We start from the raw sequence: 22,500 nt of genomic DNA, 5'->3' as shown, positions 1-22,500 counted from the left end.
ACAGCGTGCCACGTGTACCTTTCTATTTAAGGAACCAACGTGATGTAAAAGAGTCACACTCTCCAATATTTTAAAGAAAGCCTCCTTCACCCTTTTTCTGAGAAGATGGATTTCTTGCTGTTGGTTCCGCTTCTCCTGCAGTCAAGTGGCTGTTATGAAAAATCAAACCTAATCTCTGCCTCGTCTCAGAGAGCAGTCATTCAGGACATTAGACAGCCTTGAAAATGCAAGAAAATGTTTTTTTTGGGGGGAAATGGCATTGTGGGAAAAATGACTTCTTTTCCATCACACAATGGATCTCGTCATCCACTCCTTCGCTATTATCAGTCTTTACAATTCTCCCTAGGGGAAGAAAGAAAAGGCGAACTGCGTCAATTTTTTTATTTTTTTTAATTTTACATTTCTGCTTGTGTTTTTTTGGCGAATGCTCGCTTCTGATTGGTGTATGATCATTTCTATAGCAACAACAGCAGCTCTTCGTCAACAGATTAAAAACACGTGTAGTCATCGATACGGTGATGTTTCTGTAAGGAGCTTATACTTTGTATTTTCTCAGTGATATGACAAATAGTTTTTTTGTTGTTGTTTGTTTGTTTGTTTGTCATATTATATGAGGAATAAAACCCTTTGCTGTGTGCTGTATGTGTGCGTGAGTGTGTGTGTGTGTGTGTGTGTGTGTGAACTTATATACTGTAGATTCATCGCTTTCCTTATGCACCTTCAAAACCATCTTCCACCTGGCATTTCTTAAATTTATCCCATGTGACGGATTAAGCAAATACAGAAAGACAGCGAGATTGAGATAGAGAGAGTGAGAGAGAGAGAGAGAGAGGGAGAGAGAGAGTGAGTGAAAGAGAAAGAGAGAGAGAAAATGAGCAGGAAGCAGAAGAAAGTAGGAAGATGTGCCTCCCATCCGGTTCAGCACTTTCATCTTTCCGTGGAAGATGGAAGCGTTTGAAGGCAGGGATGAGAGCGCGAGACGCCTCGGTGACACCGCCAGCCTCTGCCTCAGCGAGGATCTGCTTCAAGCGTGAAATAGACGGGGGAAAGGTGCACATTATGCTGACTCCCACAAAAGAAAATCCGTTTTTTTTATACACTCAATTTAATTATCTGCCTCCCAGACAAGGTGCCCGTCTCTCCCGGATTTCCATGTTTGAAATTGGCCGTGGCTAGACTGTGAGTCTGCCGAGCGGGAAAAACGGCTTTCCGTTCAGACTTCAGCTCCAGAAGTAATGTTGACTTGAGCTCCCGAGGCCGAGGGGAGGCATCGGTGCCTGGGCAGCTCTGTACTAAGGGTTATCTTGCTATGAGGGAAGCAGCAGAAAGCCCACTGACACTAATTGGGTTTTACAGCAGCCTGCCGTCCACCAATAGAGATTCATTACCCAGGGGAACCGATGACTAGTCACATACTGCTGCTCCAACACTCTTTCCCACGTGTTCCGCCCTTATCTTTTGCCCCACAGGACCTGCTGGGAGTGGAAATGCTTTTGGAAGACAATCTTCCATTGTTTTTTTGTGCTTCTGACTACAAGTAAAAGATAAGAGGTAACACTTTTGAATCCCAGATGATGGGGTTAAATGTTAGAAACAGTACAGAACAAAACAACCTAATCATCCTGAGAGAAGAGAACAGAGAAGTCGGTAATAAAGTAAGACACGGCATGTATTGTTGTAGAAGGAAATGTAGAACCCTCACAATTATACCGAGAACCCTACAGCACAATTCCTTAATCAAAAGGCTTTTTTGGAGGCTAATAATCCTCAATTATCTAGTGAACCATTAAAGAACTTTTGAAGAACCCTCGAACCTTTGATTCATGAAGGGTTTTAAATGGTCATTGGATAATTATGGGCTCAAACCTGAGTAGAACCTTTTTAGGATGCTAAGAATCCATGATTATACAATCAACTATTAAAGAACTCTTTGTGAATCCTTACAAAAAATGACTTCTTGAAGAGTTTTTAAAGGGATTGTTGAATAGTTATGGGTTCTCAGTCAAGTAGAACCTTTTTAAAGCCCTATTCGGACGGGATTAGTTTTACGTGGGGACGTGGAGTAATGCAATTTTACGGGACAAGACATCTCATTAAAACTAGCAGAAGTGGGAGGGGTAACTCGCTTTACGCACCACAGTAACCTCCTTGTCGTCATGTGCGTATGACGTTGCTTCCTGTTATCACGTGCGCAAACAGACAACATGGCGCCTCCATGCTTGCAAAACGCGCCAAAAATTACTTTTAAACAGGAAATTACGGAATTTTACCGTACGTATTTACAGCGGGTCTATTCGGACGGGATTGGTATTACCTGAGGACCTTTTTACAGAAGGTAAAAGTCGCCGTAATCTTTACTGACATTGTCTGTAATGATTACCGAGATGGCACATTCGGACGGGACTAAAATCACAGAGAAGCTCTGGTAATAATTACTCAAAAACTTCTCAAGAACACTTTTATTCTACATGTGTTCCATGTCCCCAGACAGCGTAAATTTGAAACTCTTGACAGGTTCTAGGTCAGGTTTTTTAATCATTTTAACAGCGTTTAGCTCAGGAGTTATTGACTCAGGAAACTCCAATCTGTGAATATGTGACCAACTTCCTGCTCCTTCAGTTCTCTCCAGCGCTGGAAAGCTGATCCTATATTAACACGTCCTACTTCTTACCTTATCGTAAGGCTTTTTCTTCACTTTCTTTCTTTGTTTTTATCCTCCATGTCAATGTTAAAACCTCTTTCTGCTAATGTCACACATGCGCACTGAACACTCTCTCCGCCCATATTGACAAGACACGCCCCTTTCTGCTCATCGGCTACTCGTTTGTTTTGTTTTTGTTTAGTTTGACGTCCCGACTCAGTTTTCTGAAGCATTTCTCAAACAACGGAGACCCCACCTTTAAGGGTTTTGGGAAGGTCCAAGCCAAGTAGAACCTTTCATGAGACTTAAAACCCTGAAGATTACAATGAACCCTTTATGATGAACTCATCAAGAACCCTTCACTAAAGATTACGCCAAGTAGTTAGGTACTTGTTCATTTTCTTGACAGCGCACTTACTTGGGTCATTGATTAATTGGTGGTTCCATCTTAAGAAGAAACCATTACAGAGGTCCTTTAATGGTTTACTGGACAAGTAAGGGTCCCTAGAATTTAAAAATGGTTCTTCATTAAAACCTTTCTTAAAGGAATAATCCTTGGTGTAGGTATAACATTTTAATTGTTTCAAACACTGAAGCTGTGGTAAAGTGTGAACTATATATGAATGTAGAATGTTGTAGAAATGTTATCTTTGTAACATTCCAGCTTAACAGTCCTGGAATCTGGAATATATATATATATATATAACCTTCTCAAGACCTTCTCAGATAATCGGTCAGTAATGCTGTCAAAAAATGTGTACCAGTTTTGTATGTAGATTTCATTCTGTTTCATTTCCATTTTAATTTCACTAACGCATTTCCAAACCCATCGTGTACACATTGTGTCACGGATTGTTTCCCACATACGGCCGAATTCGTCTTTCATAACGAGCTAGTCGTTTAGCGTCGCTTTTTGCAGCGTCAGCTCCAGTATTCGAGGTCATTAAAGGCAGATGGAAATGAAATAATGAAAAATATGTAGGGATAGTAATGGACTCTCATCAGGAAACTGGATGATTGGGGCATTTGTGGTGGAATTGTTCTATCAGGCTGTAAGGCTGATGAACATTCTTGGCATGACCTTCATACAGTATATGAGAAGAATTGCATGAATTCAGAAATGTAATCTAACACTGAAGAAAACACACACAGCTTTTCTCAGTTTACACATCATAACATGTTTGCTAGTTGAATTATCGCTAACAAAGTAAGAATCAGTATCGTTTTTATACAGTGTTTTTTTATTTGGGATATTAATAGTCCTTGACCATGTGTATACCTTTAAAAGACTACAGTTTAATATGTGGGGGGCTTAGTGGTTAGCACGTTCGCCTCACACCTCCAGGGTTGGGGGTTCGATTCCCGCCTCCACCTTGTGTGTGTGGAGTTTGCATGTTCTCCCCATGCCTCGGGGGTTTCCTCCGGGTACTCCGGTTTCCTCCCCCGGTCCAAAGACATGCATGGTAGGTTGATTGGCATCTCTGGAAAATTGTCCGTAGTGTGTGAGTGCGTGAGTGAATGAGAGTGTGTGTGTGTGCCCTGTGATGGGTTGGCACTCTGTCCAGGGTGTATCCTACCTTGATGCCCGATGACGCCTGAGATAGGCACAGGCTCCCCGTGACCCGAGGTAGTTCGGATAAACTTTAGACAATGAGTGAGTGAATAATTAGCATGGGATTAATTTTCAGGTTTGTTACTTATAAAGATGAAGACAAAAGATCGGTGGTTATTGGTGTGAGAACGTTGGGAATGTTGAGAACATTGTTACAGAACATTGCTATATGCTGTAGGAAGGTTCACACTATAAATAACCATGTGCTGTTGATTCCAATGATTTTCAAGGATTGTAGTGAACTTGGTGACTTTCCTGCTCCACCTCTTTCTGCACACACTTTATTTTTTCTGGTTTCTTAAATGTGACCTGCAGGAAATTATTAATTCATCAAGTCAGTAATGTTCAGTAGTCTGGTAATCCTGGGCCCTCATTCTCACCAAGGGCCAATTTGGAGTCGCTAGTCCACCTACCACCATATTTTTTTAGGAAGTGATTGGACATCGGAGAACCTGGTGAAAACATACCAGGCCTCAGGTACGACACATGAAACTCTGCAGAGATGTTAACCTGAGTTCAGGATCTCATAACCTGAATCCAGGAGCTGTGAAAGTGCAGTGTTCCAAAATGAGAACCAAATACGAAATAGGAAATGAACCAGTGATGATTTAGTACGTACAGTCACTGCACGTGGCCTCGCTTGTTTCAAGATTCTCAGTTGTTTCGGTGATGTAGGACAAGCAGTAGATTTGACTTTCGTTCATCGCCCTCAAGCGTGCGGTCGATTTAAGACGTGGATGAAATCAAAGAGATCAGAAGTAACCTCATTAACTTTGGGCTTCATTCGGAATGATTAACCAAACAAAGAGCTGCCCCTGATATCGAGCCACACGGAAAAGAGCTGCCACGATGGCCAAGTATTGATGCGGTTCATCCATTATGAGACAGAGGAGAGTGTATCTGTGTATTAAATATATGTTCAAGAGAGAGGAAGAGAGAGGAAGAGCGGTAAGATTCATTAGAATTCTCTATTCTGCTCGGTTCAGTTTGGGTGAGCTTGGCCTTGTCCAGGGTGTAAGACCAGATCCAGCAATAAGCTGATTACAACCAGCACAAACACAATTACTTTTGGCAGGGACTGTAATGAAATTAAGGATTCAAGCTTCAGCGGGACTTCAAGTAAAACACAGAAACTTAGATTGGATGGAAAGATACGATCGTTAAAGTACTATGGTAACAGCTGCTACAGATGTGCATGGAAGTTGTTTAATACCCCTTTTCCACCGGAAAGAACTGGGTGCTGGTTCAGAGCTAGCGCTGGTGCTGGTTCAAAGTTGGTTCCACTGGTGAACCTTCTAAGAACCGGTTTGCCTTTCCGTCGGTTAGAGAGCATCACAGAGCCGAGTCTGACGTCACTGTATACGTGTCACGTGTCCCAGCAACGTTAGCGCAGCAGCAGCAAACACAAACACAACATCAACAATGGCGGATGTTGCTTTACTGTTAATACTCATGGCTTTGTGAACCTACATTAACACCCAAACGCGGCGAATCCAACGTGTACGTGCAGCTCCATGTAATCTGTATAAACAGAGGTTGTAATCGAGAAAGTACATAACGTTATTTTATCAACACAGAAAAAAGTTAGCCTTAGCATGTAGCTACTTACTATCATGTGTGCTGATAATGTATCATATTGCGGTAAAGTAAAAGTGTATTAAACATTTGTATACTTAAGGTACATTATCAAAGGCGCTAACAGTAGCTCCGCCCCTAGGCGCTAACAGTAGCCCTGCCCACAGCCCCGTAACGCAAGCGGTTCTTAATTATAGACCAGCAACGTTGCTACTTAAGAACCACTTTTCCTGGTTCAGAGCCGGTGCTTTGGCTGTCGAAAAAGAAAGAACTGGTTCTAAATTAGGCTCCGAACCTGCACTCAAACTGCCTCGATGGAAAAGGGGCATTAGGGGCATCAGTGTTAACTTCCAAACTTACTTGAGCTTATACTCATTTATTCAATTGTTACTATTCAGCAAACCCTTTATCCTGGTCAGTGTTCTGGAGACTATCCTGTGAATACTAGACATGAGGCAAGAATGTACCAAGAATGGGCTGTCCGTCCATCACAGTGCACCACAGACACTCACGTATAGGGGGAGCTGGAGGAATCTACACATACTGTAGACACCACAGCAACACCATGCCATCTGCCATGACGGAAATTTACACTATGTTAACTGACAGTCGATTGAAAGTTTGGGGGTTTAAGCTTTAGCACTGTTAAGCTGCCACTTTTGGGTCCTTGAGCAAGGCCCTTATTCTTCTCTGCACTAGGAATGCTGTATCATCGCTGACCCTTCACTCCAACCCCAACTTACTGTAATAGCAACGAAAAATAAAACACAAGATATTAAAAGCTTAAATCGAGGTGCATACAGGGGTTCATACGCCTGTCAATCAAAGTGACAGACGTGTGCAGTATATAAAAAAGTTGTTGTTGTTGTTGTTTGGATAGTTGTTTGGGTGAACAAGTATGGCGGACCAAAGGGGGTTTTTGGCGTTTTTTCAACATGCACATCCATCTTTATTCAGTCCTAAATATGAGAGGATTCTTGGCTTTAATCAACCCTCAATTCATTCCACTGTTTAGATGTTGGCCCATAGAGTGAACCAATGATACTTTGGCTACCTCAGTACATGGCATCAGTCTAAAGCCTGGGTTCTAGTCCAGTTGCTGGAGTAAAACGATGCCTGGTGATCCGATCCAGATGTCCGATCCAGAATTCTGAAGATTTAACAAGATCGTTCAGGAAACGTTTGTGAAGACTTAATCGATACCAGGCATTTGCTGAGTTTAGCGTTTGCATTTTGAATGTTTATAGTACTCACATGAGCCTTTTGGTTTAGCTGTGTTTCCTACAAATTGCTTGGATTTTATTCCATTTTGTTCGTAGGTTGCCTTCGTATTCTAGTTCCAATAAGGTTAGACAAGCCACCCACTGCTTCTGTTTGTGTATCACTCTGTGTGTGAGTGTGTGTGCGAGAGAGAGAGAGAGAGAGAGAGAGAGAGAGAGAGAGATGCTGAGCATGCAGAGATGCCGAGCATGCAGAGATGCCTTTGAAATTATTCAGAGGATTTAACTCAATAGGCACAGAAATGTTTTTTCTCTTTCACACACACACACACACACACACACACACTCACACAATCTGCCTTATTGGAATGTTTGCAAATGAGTGCATACAATATTCACATATCACATTCCCTTTTCTCACTCTTTCATCTCTCTCTCACACACACACACACACACACACACACACACTCACACTCTAGAGGGGAGAAAGCGGGATCTCTTTCAATCTCTGCATGGTGCAGCCTGCTGGAAAGGTCATTGACGTATCAGGTTTAATTTTTACTCTTCCTCGCCTGTTAAGATCCATAAAACCATCAATAAATCATTTTTAATGTCTGCATGAGCGGCAAGAGCTGACGCTGATTTAACACCCGGCCCTGTTAGCTCTGCTTCCATCCTTCATCTTTCTCTCTCTCTCTCTCTCTCTCTCTCTCTCTCTCTCTCTTTTTATTCTTTCTCTCTTTTCCATCATATTTTCTACAACCCCAAGACATAACAGGGCTGATTTTTGCTCCTGAACTGCAGCTGTAGGAACCATTTCAGTTCCTGCTCCTGGGTATATACAGTACAGTACTTGTTTGCAGACCAGAAACCATTCAGACGGAACATGTTGTACTAAATATTCCTGATAATATTACTGATTGGCCAAATCTAAGAAGCATAATAAAACTCTGGGCATTTTCTATCCCTACAGGAGTTCGTACGTGTCGTGACGTACGGTTCCTTCAGCACATCCTCAGCTACACGGATGCGTCGTCGTTTAATATTTACATCCATACGATGTTTAGATATTTCGTGTTTTAATCGTGTTTCTTGACTAATGCATGTTTCATGTGTGACAGTTTAAGATTTTCTTGGTGGTTTTGGTCACAAGCCCTAGCAGTGAATGAGAGAGGTAATGGAGAACGAGTGGGGTAGTGAATGAAAAGGTGAAGCTGTGTGCACTTAATGAGGACCTGTATTTATAGACTGTTTGTTTTTCTGTGAAGAGCAAAGCCAGAGCTGGATCAGGTGAGCTGCCAGTGACCTGGTCCATGACTTAACCAAAAACAACTGAAACGCTGTGCGGGTTGTTTTTGTTTTATTTTTTTACAAATATTTTATTTGGCAAAGAGAGGCATTGAAAAGCACATTGGAATAAAAATAAATCTATCTCAAGCCTGCCTGCAGTGATGTATTGTTCAAGCCTTTTGACTTGACCACTAAAGTTTAACACATGCTATTTGCATGATATGTGTAGGTCTGGTAATGAGAATAACCAATGAGAAAGGAAGTAAAAGGGAAAGATGGGGGTTGGGGCGGGGCGATAAAACGATAACGATATGTATCGCGATAGACACGTGATCGATATCAATAAAAAATGTGTTCGATAAAACGTTCGATATTCTTTATTCTCCGTCGGAAGTAAACGGAGGTTGCGAAGCAAGTTTGGTTGCATTAACAAAGACACTCGCTCTCTGGTAACCTAGCAACGTAGTGCGTGACACGCTAACAGCCAATCGTATAACAGTATCATGTTTGGTTGCGCCATATCGTTGTCTTGTGGCAGTCTGCTGGATTCCTCTTCAGTAACCGGTGAGCAGAAAATGAGCCGCAGCGAGCGAGGAAATTGTAAATAAAAAAGGAAAAATCAGCTTTTTTTTTTTTATTATAAGTCTGACCGTAGTCAGACCAATGTCGTCTGCAAATTATGCAAGGCTAAATTCTCAGGTTTCTCTATGTTTATATTTAACACTTTGCACTATTTTATTACACTTTATTAAGCATTTCTTACATTTTCTTTTATTTTGCACCTTAAATGTTAAGTGATAATTGTTAAGTGTTCATTGTGACTTTAGACTTATGTTTACATTATAATTATTAGAGTTTTCCTGCTTGTTGACATTTCTGTCTTAATAACTGAGGGGATTACGATAAGAGGAAGGTTAAGTTTAAAATAAAAATGTTTAAATGTAATAGATTTTTCTCCTGGTCCTTATTTTAAATGGGTCATAAAAAAAATCAATAATTATCGATATCGACCGATACGAAACACTGATATCGTGATACAGTTTTCAGCCATATATCGTCCAGCCCTAGATGGGGGAAATGATGATTCAGGGAACCTGCCTAGCATCTCATAATCACATAGCAATGACTAGAAAAGTCCCATGTGTAAGGATATGTACACTTCCTGCTATTAAACTCTACACATAGCTAAGTGTGGGTGTGCAGAGAGGTTTGTGCAAGCATGGAAAACACGCCTTGATTGGTCGTTTAATGAAAGCTGACGGCGCACAAAGCTGCTGAATTTGCATTTGTGTTTTCTGTGTAAGAGATTAGATGCTGTGCAGACCGCACTTTCACGCTTGACCTCAGGATCTTTCGGGATCAATAAAGTTGCTATTAGGGATATGCATTTTTGTCACTTTGACAGCTCAAGTACCGTGTAGGGAGGGAACGAGGCTGATCTTAAAGCCGTTCTGTGTAGACCGGTGTGTTTGCAACTCTCTGTAAAAGTAATGTCAGCGGAATCTGTCGCAGGCTTCGTATTACAAGCAGAGATGGGAAGACTGCAAGGTCTCAGAGTTGATAGTGGACACAAGGGAATGAAAGTTATTTGCTTAGATAAAGATATCTAGCTCTCATTAGCATCGTTCTCACTCAACTCCTGACCAAATGGCCTATGTGTCTTGATCCCCAGTCTTACTGAGTTTCTGTCCCCAAAGATAACGTACCCAGTTGGACCACGTTTAAGGCCCTTGATATCACTATAACAAAAAGTACCACCGTTTTCACCCGCAACGCCTCAGTCACCAATCGGACCATAATTCCTGGCCAGGATGCTGATGCTGTGACCATCCGGACCAGAGTTCTCTCCCACAATGCCTCAGTCACTAAATGCCTGATGTACCTGATGTGCCCTGATATCAACACCACCAAGCTGACCACAATTCTCACCCATGGTCACTCTCTATCCAATCAGGCAACACACTGACAAACCCCAGTGCCACTGCTACAAACTGGACCAGAGTTTTTAATCTCTCGATCTCTCAGACCGATTTGAGGACAAAAATCCCACCCACAATTTAACCAGTCACACGTTTTAAATAAAGACGACAACTTTTTTTTTTTTTTAAACATACTTGTATTTTTTAGCTGTGCACTGAAATTTTACTCACATTATTTGGTATATATCCCGTTCAGAGCTACAGTTATCGACTCGACAACAGTCTAGAGCCACGTATGTAATTAGACGGGGCCAGACCTCGTGCATTTCCATACTAAGGCGGTTCATTAATGTTTTGCCACCAACAGAGAGTTTAATTAAAAGATGCTTGCTATTGAGATGAGGAACCTTTTTCCAAAAGCCACAAACAAGTTCAATTAGCAGTAGCAAAGCATGAAACTATGATTGTGTGTTTGTATGCAGTGCGATCTGGGTCTTTGTGGTGCATAAGTGCTATCGAACGGGGCTGCAGTCCCTCGGGCAGGGTGGTGCGGTGAAGCTCGTCTTACTGTACTACCCCGAGGTCATTCGCACAATGTCACAGTTCATAGACAGAAAATAGAAGCTTGCGTCAGGAAGAGTCCAGCATCAGATTCCCACTGCAGAGTGCAGCGTACAGTAATCCGCTCTGCTTAGCTTTCACTTGCATCCTTTTTTACATACAGAAAAAGGTTCAAAAATACACAGATGTTAGGTGACAAGTAAATGATACTTCATACAACGAGGAGAAAATATAGAAAGCTGCAGGAAACTGGAGTGCTGAAGGCTGGTTTATCTTTTAGAGAGTGTGAGAGATTAAAGAACACTCAGGGAAGGAGAGAAAGCATCTTCACAGCTGCGTTTGGCCCCTGTGACACCCAGCAGTTCCTGTGTCATCAGACATCACTTCTGCTTCGGTGGCTTCCTCCAAAACACCCTGCATGAGAGCAGTTAATGTGTGTGTGTGTGTGTGTGTGTGTGTGTACAGGTACTGAGCTGAAAGACATGAACATTTAATTATTCTAACACAGATTACAATTGAAACAGGTTTAGAGATGTTAATGCTCAAACCAAAGGCAACAGTTGTGAGAAAGGAACATAACCCTTCCTATGAGAGAGGGGAAAAAAACAACCTTGAGTGGAACAAAGACTTGCCTTAATAGGAATCTACTTTGACAGCAATCGAGACTTTTACCTTGACGGAAACCAAGAACCCACTGAAAAGAATAAAGGCTTAATAGGAATCGAACTCACCATGAGAAGAACCAACATTTTCTTTAAGAGCATTTGAAGCTTACGTTATGAGGAATCAAGACACACCTTGTGAGGAATCAACACGTACCTTGAGAAGGCACAAGATCCGCGTTGAGAAGAACCGGCACTTACCTTGAAATGAACTAATACTCACTTTAATTGAAATCAAGAACATTTAAAGGAAATAAAGGCTCCCCTTGATAGGAACCAACACTTACCTTTAAAGGAGCCAGAGCTAGAGGTCTTCTCGGGTCTAAAGAAATGTACCCGACCCGAAGTGACCCGAATCACTTTTTACCCGAACGTGCATAATTTATTTATTTCTTTTTTTTAAGAAAGACCCGACCCGAGTCTGACCCGACCGGTTGGCAATTTTTTTTAACCCGACTGGACCCGAACGTTGCACACACTGATGCAGCCCTGTACGCACCAGTCAGACAGAAAACTAACTGCTACAGTGTGGATTCAAAACTGATTGACAGGTCTATTTCAATGAAAATTAGCTTACCGCTAGCAACACGATGTCGCAAGCGGTCTTGGCAAACAGAGCAGAGGTTGGAAAAGGACTCGAGTCGATGCACACACGTGAGATACGGTAGTTCGGGTCTTCTCGGGTCCGTTCGGTAAAAACATATTCATTTTAAATTACCCGAGACCCGATGCTGCTATTATTAGACCCGAACCGTGTCCGAGGCATGCGTGAAACTTCCTTGGGTTTTCGGATCTAAGTGGACCCGTCAAGTCCTCTAGCCAGAGCTAGTTTTTTAGTATTTTGAGAGGAATCAAAATTTCACTTTGAAAGGAACCAAAATGTACTATGAAAGGAATCAAGACTTGCCTGGAGTGGGACAGAAGATAATCCATCTCTGGTCAGCATTTTGAGTTGGTTTGGATTTGAGAGGCTTCTCTCTGTTCTAACATCTTCGACACTCGAATTTAGTTCCTCTTAGAATTTCTTTTTATTGTGTTTCACAGAATTTTCTTGTTCCATTGTTGCCTTTGGCTTGTTCATTACTGATGTAAATCTACGTAGGTACAGTGAAACTGCTGTTGAGCACTGAAGGTTGATCTGGAGACATAGCAAATATGCATCATCCTTCTTTTTTCTCATACTTGAGGGAACCTAGAAGAACTCTCCACTGAGGTTTAGATGCCAGAGACCTGGTGAAAAAGCACCAACTGATCTCTCTTGTAATTATCTGGCTGTTAAGATTACCCTGTTAAACTGTTAAGTTAAGATGTCAGATATCTCAGGACTGGGATAGAGATAATGAGATAGAGATACACCACTGGGTAGAACTGATGATTAGGGAAAAAGTCTCACCTTTTTGTCAGATCTCCGATTCCCGAGGTCTGCTAAGCCTTCCCGCTAGTATTCTTCCCTAACAGTCTAAAGGCCAACAGTGGCTAAATTCCTTTTGATACTAATGGATAAAAAAAAAAAACTTTGATTCTTCCAAATGGTACATTTCCTTCATGGTTCTTACATCCCAGCATGTCATCCACATCATGACACACTAATTACAGTGCTATACCAAAAGTAAGGAAAGTTACACAGCCAGCAAGATTGTTAATCCTGCAAAAGGTTTGCGTTTCTTACTGCTCACAGAAGGTAATGAAAATCCCAACCTGATCAGCCAATCCATGTCTTTCATCCCACAATCTTCTCTCTTGATTCTCAGGCTCTCGCATGCAGTCAGAAGCTTGTTTGATGCTGAGGTATGGGATAAAAGCCTCCATGTTGGTAGAGGAGTAGGATGATTAGGCGAGGCTTTTGATTCCGTTCGGTCGGCAGGTTTTCCGAGCTCACGAGCTACGTTCATTAGGAAAAATCAAACCGAAGCGTCGTCTCTTGAAGACCTCAGCTTTCGCAAGTCTTGTTCCTACTGCTGTCTGCTTTGACTCCTTCCCACTGCAGGGTTGCAAAGCTGAAGAACTAGATGAAGAACACTTGATGGCTGAAAATGCAGAAATGCTGAAAATCTGGCTGACATTTCCAGCATTTCCAACACTTTTATGTTTATATTGTTGGACTGTCTTTGTACTACATTTATCGCCTACCAAACCTACCGTGTTAAGGCCAAAGAATTAAAAGGTACCCCAAACGAGACATCAGTGACACCCAGACAGATGCAAACATACAAAGTGAGACCCTACAAAGAGCTACGAACGAGTCCTAAATTTATTTCAGAGAAGAGCCTTAATTGCAAGGGCCTTCATTATAGAGCTATGCTGAAAATTAGCTGCGCAGCATGCAGGTTTATTATGCAAATATATGCAGATTCCAGTCAAAATTAAGTCATTGGAAAGCTGTCTTCCTCTCTCATTCTCTCTCTTGTCTTTGCTTTCTTCTTCCGCGTCCTTCTTCGTCTAGCTCCTCTTTCTTTTTGAGCGGTATCATAGTAATGAATTCATTATGTCTCTGAGTGCATTTTAATGAGTCTGTAACTAACATTTTAATGAGCTATACATTACCATAAAGGCAGGATTAGGCAAAATTGAATTTGGGAAGTGTGTGTTGGTGATGGCAGCAGGAAGAAGGAGGTTCATTAAGAGTTAATTATGTTGTTCTCTGCGTTGTGCGGCAGCTCGTTTTCTGCCGTCCAGGGTCCGGTTGGAACCTCGGCGTGTGGTGTGCGATGCTAGCAGGGGTCTCGTTAAGATAACGACAGAGTGGCAGACAGTAAACAGGCTTTGTGTGGACATGTGTTTATTTAAGATGCCAATAAACCGAAGCTGTTGATTGTTTTGATGTGCAGACGTAATACTTAATACCATATCGTCGCTGTCAGGCGGAATCCTCGTATCTCCAAAACCGTTACTTTACGCCGTTACGCGTTGCAGTGGATTGTCTTGCGCTAAATTCCTGTCCTCAGACGAGCACCAGAACTAGCGGGGGTCAAGATTTTTTTTTCTTTGAGCCCAGTGTTTTGAAGACATTTACCTCAGAAGACGTGTTGATTCGTTGCGACTCTTCTTGAGGAGAAATATGCCGTGAAGCTCTCCCGCGGAGTGAGGAAGAGGTGGACAGTTGAAGTGTCCAATGGAGTTATGAGATTTGCGCTCAAGCTATTTTCAAGACTTTAGATTGGTTAATAACTTGTAAAAATAACAGACCCACGTGGGGACTGACCAATAGCATCGATATGTGAAAAAATATGAAACTGACCAAATTTGGACATACGAGGTTTCCGCCCGACAGCGAAGATATTATTGTCGATTGGCCTTCCTTGAAAGCTAATTCCTCCCCTCTATTACCATCTTATAAATAGACACTCTGCACTTGGAAAGAAACACTACAGTGTATTTATCTTCATCTTTAACTTGAAGTAACTCTGAACTCCATAATGCAATCTGTAATCGGTTAGTTCCACTTCAATGAGGGATCCCAGTTTGATAGTCTGGCTTACGCGATAAAAAAAACAGGGATTTCTCTGAATAAACCCGATGTGAGGCGAGACTACGTACAGTAGGAGCTTGTCGATCGATCATGATCTCATATGCGAATGATTAAAGGATAGCAACGTGCTGCATAATAACTTAGAGTTAGTGGAGTTTTCCTAACTCACCATGTCCTAAAGTGTCCCTGTAAACCACAGTAATTTGCCAGTGATTACAATGTTATGCTACTTAAACGTACGACAGGTCATAATTTTACATCTGCTTATAGTTGCATGTAATGTTCAACAAAAACAAGTCATATATCCTGTTTTCTTGTTATTGCAAAATAAAAAAAAAACAACACTTGACACTGGAGACTCCTTCCATAGATGATACAGAAATGTCTTCATACAGAAAACGTTACCATGTCAACCGTTTCCTTTGTTTATTAACAGCATGCTGTTAGCATTAAGGTCTATTATGTGATGGTGCAGATCAACACTGAAGGACTTGTCCAGCTGTGGACTGAAGGACTGAAGGATCAACACTGAAGGACTTGTCCAACTGTGGACTGAAGGACTGAAGGATCAACACTGAAGGACTTGTCCAGCTGTGACAGATTCACACTAGTTAACTAGTTAGCATTTAACTGCTTGGCTATCTATTTGGAATGGAAAGGAAATATGAGGCATTGTTCATAGTTTTTTAAATGAGGACAAAATGTTTCTAGGTCATTACTAGCTTCTTGAGGTCTATAGAGTCAGATACAGGATACAGTGTCTTTGTCTCCAGGCTGAATAAATAAGGAGCCATTTGGACGGATTTGGGATTTTGGATGTGTTTGATCTCTCGCTCTCTCCCTCTCTCTCTCTCTCCCTCTCTCTCTCTCTCTCTTTCTCCCTCTGTTTCTCTCTCTCTCTCTCCCTTTCTCTCTCCCTCTGTTTCTCTCTCTCTCTCCCCCTTTCTCTCTCTCTCTCTCTGAGTTGATATCTCCGCTAATGAAGGAGGTTTATGTCCTCGTAGCCCTGTGCAGATAAATGGTTGTGTTTTGCTGCTCATTGTGTAATGTACCACATTCTCACATTAAGCTTCTACCCCTCAAGCACTCATTGTGCACAAAACATACACAAAATCACATTCGCACACACACACACACACACACACACACACACACACACACACACACACATAGCCAGCGGCTGTACAAAAACCTGCATATTTGCCGTCTTCCATCTTAAAGAAAAAGAAAAAAAACTGCAAATCGGAGCTCAGTATCACTTTTGGGAAATGAAATGCAGTTAGAGCTTGTGATGGAAAATAAATCTCTTTCTCTCGCTCTCTCTCTCTCTCTCTCTCTCTGTCTCTCTCTCTCTCTCTCTCTCTCTCTCTCTCTCTCTCTCTCTCTCTCTCTCTCTCTTTCTGCCACACAGGCACAGACAGTGGATCGGTGTGGTTGGATCAGTAAGAGTTGTATAGCTGCAGGCGTGTATACTAAAACTCATGACCTTCTGCGTCTGTGTACATCACGGCAGCACAGAAGTTGAGACATATAAATATATATATATATATTTGATTGTAGTAAATAAACACAGGATTGTACTCAGACTTTGGTGGTGTACAAACTTACATATGTGCAAAATTTTAGACATAATGATATTAATTGTTAGCATACAGTAAATGGCAGAGTTTGGCTAAAACATAGGTGTCTATGCTTTAAGGGGTAGTATGGGGTAGTTTGGCAGATGCCCTTATCCAGAGCGACTTACATTTTTATCTCATTTAATACAGTTGAGCAATTGAGGGTTAAGGGCCTTGCTCAGGGGCCCAGCAGCAGCAGCAGACTGGTATTGGGAATTGAGCTCACAACCTTCCGATTGGTAGTCCAGCACATTAACCACCAGGCTACCACATCCCACATTTATCCTATCGTATTTTCTGTCTGACGCCTGAATACTTACATGACGATAGGTTGTTGGTGTCTACGTTAACTTAGTTGTCTGATGATGAGGATGGCGAAGATTAAGGAGTAAAAAACCCAGGAAAAACAAGCAAGCTTTAACACCGAGACAACTAACTTTGTCTGTCTGGGAGACTGAGGTGAGGCGTTGCTGGCGGCAACCCTAACGTACTGTACCACATACGCTGCTACGATCGCCTATGATAAGTTGAATATCATAACTCTGAGAGTATCTGTATGTCAATGCCAAAAATATCGAACGATATTCAATGACAATAATAAATGTCTGCATATGACAATATTCCTTCACGCTGAATATGTCAGACATCCCTTTCTTTTTTTTTTTTTTCGATTAGATGACATTTGAGGAAAACAGCCTCTTAATCAATACACATGTGACTGTATATTTATAATCACACCCTTCGGTGTCACCCATATGAGGATGAAGTTCCCCTTTGAGTCTGGTTCCTCTCAAGGTTCCTTCCTTTACCATCTAATGCCCCTTTTCCACCGAGGCAGTTTGAGTGCTGGTTCGGAGCCTAATTTAGAACCAGTTCTTTCTTTTTCGACAGCCAAAGCACCGGCTCTGAACCAGCAAGTGGTTCTTAAGTAGCACCAAAACGTTGCTGGTCTAGACTTAAGAACCGCTTGTGTCAGGAGCTGTGGGCGGAGCTACTGTTAGCACCTGGGGGTGGGGCTACTGTTAGCGGATTTGATAATATACCTTAAGTATACTAATGTTTATTACACTTTTACTTTACCGCAATATGATACATTATCCGCACACATGATAGTAAGTAGCTACATGCTAAGGCTAACTTTTTTCTGTGTTAATGATAAAATAACGTTATGTACTTTCTCGATAACAACCTCCGTTTATACAGATTACATGGAGCTGCACGTACACGTTGGATTCGCTACTTTTGGATGCCAATGTAGGTTCACAAAGCCATGAGCATTAACAGTAAAGCAACATCCACCATTGTTGATGTGCTGCGCTAAAGTTGCTGGGACACGTGACACGTATATTGACGTCAGACTCGGCTCTGTGAAAAGCCGGTGGAAAGGCAAACCGGTTCTTAGAAGGTTCTTAGTGTCACCCATATGAGGATGAGGTTCCCCTTTGACTCTGGTTCCTCTCAAGGTTCCTTCCTTTCTTATCCTTCCTCAATTGCTCATTCACTCACTCACTCTCTCACTCTTTTTCTACCACTTATCCGAACTACCTCGGGTCACGGGGAACCTGTGCCTATCTCAGGTGTCATTGGGCATCAAGGCAGGATACACCCTGGACGGAGTGCCAACCCATCACAGGGCACACACACACACTCTCATTCACTCACTCAATCACACACTACGGACAATTTTCCAGAGATGCCAATCAACCTACCATGCATGTCTTTGGACCGGGGGAGGAAACCGGAGTACCCGGAGGAAACCCCCGAGGCACGGGGAGAACATGCAAACTCCACACACACAAGGTGGAGGCGGAAATCGAACCCCCAACCCTGGAGGTGTGAGGCGAACGTGCTAACCACTAAGCCACCGTGACCCCCCCCAATTGCTCAGTTGTATAAAATTAGATAATATGTAAGTCGCTCTGGATAAGGGCGTCTGCTAAATGCTGTAAATGTAAAATGTAAATTATGTCTACATTAATTATGGTGGAGAGAAAAGATGTTTCTGAAGAACGAGAATGGTCTTGTTTTGTACAGCTAATAAGAAGCGGATGAACTCAGCACAGAAGTGTTGAGCTGAAAGGTTAACAATGTGTGTTTAAAAAAAGGAACATAAAATAAAAGTATACTAAGCGCGACTAAGCACAAAATAACATATGTCGCCTGTTTTCCCTTGGCACATGTCCTTCATATCAGCCTTCTATCTAATGCGTCTCCACACACGTCTCCACTCACGTCTCCACACACGTCTCCACACACGTCTCCACTCGCTTCCTCGGGCTCAGAGCGCAGATTTTTGAAACGGCGCCAAAAATAAAGGGCAAAGCCGTTAATTTAGCTCGCTGTCGAAAAAAAAAAAAATAGCCTAAAAAGCAAATAAATAAATAAATGAGTGAATAAATAAATAACAACTCTGCAGGAGAAAAGGGTGAAGAGAGAAAGAGGAGAAAGAGAAGCCTAGACTTTTCGCCCCGAGCTTCGTAGACGGATCCGAGTCTCGGCGGTATGAGTGTGGAGTGAAAAGTGAAAAATATAAATATTCATCAGATCCGAGGCAGAGAAAGAAAGACTTCCAGACAGATAGAAAGAGATATGAGGAGTGGAGGAGTGCTGGAGAGGAAAAGTTGACGGGTAGAGATTTTTTTTTTCTTTCTTTTTTTTTGGGAGGGGAATAAAAATGTTGCGCTTATGTCTCCGGTTATTTCACCACCAATACTGTAAACTCACACGGATGGATAATATATATTAATAATGGCTGCCTTATAGATATATATGTTTATTATTATTATTATTATTATTATTATTATTATTATTATTATTATTATTATTATTATCATCATCATCATTATTATTATTATTATTATTATTATTATTATTATTATTATTATTATTATGATTGTTATTATTATTCTTATTCTTATTATTATTATTAGTGTTATTATTATTATTATTATTAGTAGTAGTAGTATTATGTTCCAAACCGAGAGCTTTTTAAACAGCCGGGTTCCAGTTTGGAGCACAAAGCTCCAGTCTCTAGAGTCAGCACCACAGAAGAGTCAGAGATTCAGGATTGTTAGTTTTTTTTATGCTAAACTGACACTTGACACTTGATTTCCATTTTTTTATCCCTCCATCTGCCAGAATCTGTGCATCTGTCCTGTGGTTAGTGTGTCTCATATAAATGCGTGATCCGTGCTGGAGTTCTGAGAGCTTCGTCCCTTAGCGCTTGCTGGTATGTTCTTCTATTCTGCATCCAGATAAATAAGGGTGCAGAGGGAAGCATCTGTGAGTGTGTGTGTGTGTGTGTGTGTGTGTGTGGGTGTGTGTGTGTGTGTGTTAAGGGTTTGACATTGGGAGATATTATTCCTATTATATCTTCAGTGTGTCCAAATGCTTTTCCTTTGTTAGAGAGTGTGTGTGTCTATATGATCACATATAACACGTGTGTGTGTGTGTGTGTGTGTGTGTGTCTATATGATCACATATAATCACTGATCACTGATAATCACATATTACGTGTGTGTCTGATAATCACATATTACTTGTTTGTGTGTGTGTGTGTGTGTGTCTGATAATCACATATTACCTGTGTGTGTGTGGGTGTGGATGATGATCACATATTACAAGTGTGCGTGTGTTTGTGTGTGTGTATATGATTACATATTGTGTGTGTGTATGTGTGTGAGAGAGTAGATTATCACATGTTACGTGTGTGTGTGTGAAGCCTTAATACAGATGTATATCTGGCTGTTACACAACATTGACACTAGAGACTCCTTCCTCTTCCTCATTTCTTCACCACATCAGTGACTGACGTTAATAATCTGTTACTATAGAAACAAAATATTCTCAGCAGTCAGAATGAGAGTGAATTTGTCTCTTTGTTGCACCGTGATTGAAAGATATGACACTTTATTATCAGCTGCTTTGAGAGCACAGTGTAGTGATTCAGCCTCTAAACCATGTGTGTGTGTGTGTGTGTGTGTGTGTGTGTGTGTGTGTGTGTGTGAGTGACAGGACCCTCAAGGGCATCTTCTCCCTGTGTTTATATTGCTCTGTCTTCTCTACAGGGAGTCCCATTAAGTCCAATTAGTTCTTACTTGCGCTCGCATTGCCGACTTCACACGGCATCACACTCACGCGTACAGATGCACGTCTGAAATCTGATCTGACGTGATTTACGGAGACGTGCCGCGTACGGAACTCGTCACTAACGTCATTTGTCCTGTCACAGAAATGCATTTATGGCTCTAAGTAATTTATTTATTCTTAGCGTGGTCGTTATTTCTCTGTGTCTCCGGCTCAGTGCTGAGGGATGACTTCAGACAGAACCCCACAGACGTGGTGGTGGCGGCAGGAGAACCGGCCATCTTGGAGTGTGTTCCACCTCGAGGTCACCCCGAGCCCACTACTTACTGGAAGAAGGACAAAGTTCGGATCGATGACAGAGATGACAGGATTAAGGTACGTGGCTAATCCGGGCGTGTGGTGGATACAGGGGTGGACTGGGCTTTGTTTATTTAACACAAGATGCATCTTATAAACTGGTTTAAAATTAAAATCGATTATTTTATTAATCTGTGAATAAATTTACATTCATGTTTACTACATTATAGTGTGTTCTAATACAGTTCATCACTTCTCTCCTCTCCTCTCCTCTCCTTTCCTCTTCTCTCCTCTCTTCTCCTCTCCTTTCCTCTTTTCTCCTCTCCTCTCCTCTCCTCTCCTCTCCTCTCCTCTCTTCTCCTCTCCTCTCCTCTCCTCTCCTCTCCTCCTCTCCTCTTCTCTCCTCTCTTCTCTTCTCCTCTATTCTCTTCTCCTCTCCTCTCCTCTCCTCTCCTCTCCTCTCCTCTCTTCTCTTCTCTTCTCTTCTCTTTTCCTCTCTTCTCCTCTCCTCTCCTCTGTTGCTCCTCTCCTCTCCTCTCCTCTCCTCTCCTCTCCTCTCCTCTCCTCTCCTCTCCTCTCCTCTCCTTTCCTCTTCTCCTTTCCTCTTCTCTTCTCTTCTCTTCTCTTCTCTTCTCTTCTCTTCTCTTCTCTTCTCTTCTCTTGTCTCCTCTCCTCTCCTCTTCTCTCCTCTCCTCTCCTCTCCTCTCCTCTCCTCTCTTCTCTTCTCCTCTCCTCTCCTCTCCTCTCCTCTCCTCTCCTCTCCTCTCCTCTCCTCTCCTCTCCTCTCCTCTTGTCCTGAATGATGAAAATATGTAAAAATGTTACATCCAGTCCTGTTTGTTCATTTGATTGGATGGCAGCTCGTTCTAACTCCGCCCCTTATCACCTGCATGGAAACACTGAGAAGGTATCAGTCACTCCCTGTAGAGTCGCCGTGTTTATCGACGGTGGTGTTTGTCCCTACAGATTCGAGGAGGCAAGCTGATGATCACAAACACTCGGAAGAGTGATGCAGGCATGTACGTGTGTGTGGGAACCAACATGGTGGGAGAACGAGACAGTGAGACTGCTCAGGTCACGGTGTTCGGTAAGCATGGTATAGAAATGCGATCAGAGTTCAGTCCATTCATGTTATTGTGTGGTGTGGTTACCAATGTGTGTGTGTGTGTGTGTGTGTGTGTTTGTACGTGTGTGTAGAACGGCCCACGTTCCAGCGCAGGCCGATAAACCAGGTGATCCTGGAGGAGGAAGCAGTGGAGTTTCGTTGTCAGGTGCATGGAGATCCTCAACCCTCCGTCCGCTGGAGGAAAGACGACGTGGACGTACAGCGTGGAAGGTGATAAGAAAAACCTTTATTTATTTTTTTTAAACCCGATACTGAACCTGAAACCGATATTGATATTAATGCACATCTGAACTTGTCTTCAAATTCCGCATTAATATTTAGCTTAAAAGATTTAAATGTAGAAGATCGTTCAAAACAAAGTCACCAACTTACGCTAACGCACAGATTCTCATATTTACGTCAAATCCTTCAGACAGAAAAGCA

At 42.1% G+C, this 22,500-nt stretch overlaps 2 protein-coding genes across 10 annotated transcripts in view; one reads left to right on the top strand and one right to left on the bottom strand.

The window, feature by feature from the left end:
- LOC132858491 (basic proline-rich protein-like) overlaps window positions 1–1,058 on the bottom strand; it is a 32,488-nt gene extending 31,430 nt beyond the window's left edge. The window contains 1 exon segment of the mRNA XM_060888871.1: window positions 907–1,058. Coding sequence (XP_060744854.1) covers window positions 907–1,058 — 152 coding nt within the window.
- The window catches only part of robo2 (roundabout, axon guidance receptor, homolog 2 (Drosophila)), a 232,080-nt gene that overhangs the window by 123,774 nt on the left and 85,806 nt on the right, over window positions 1–22,500 (top strand). For all 9 annotated transcript variants that reach the window (XM_060887915.1, XM_060887912.1, XM_060887911.1 and 6 more), the window contains exons 3-5: window positions 20,872–21,029; window positions 21,918–22,038; window positions 22,149–22,287. In XM_060887915.1, coding sequence (XP_060743898.1) covers window positions 20,872–21,029; window positions 21,918–22,038; window positions 22,149–22,287 — 418 coding nt within the window. The remainder of the gene's footprint in view (window positions 1–20,871; window positions 21,030–21,917; window positions 22,039–22,148; window positions 22,288–22,500) is intronic.

The sequence above is a fragment of the Tachysurus vachellii genome, chromosome 15 (assembly GCF_030014155.1).
Source record: "Tachysurus vachellii isolate PV-2020 chromosome 15, HZAU_Pvac_v1, whole genome shotgun sequence".
In the NCBI taxonomy this organism is placed as follows: domain Eukaryota; kingdom Metazoa; phylum Chordata; class Actinopteri; order Siluriformes; family Bagridae; genus Tachysurus; species Tachysurus vachellii.
This window is presented reverse-complemented; position numbering and strand designations above follow the sequence as displayed.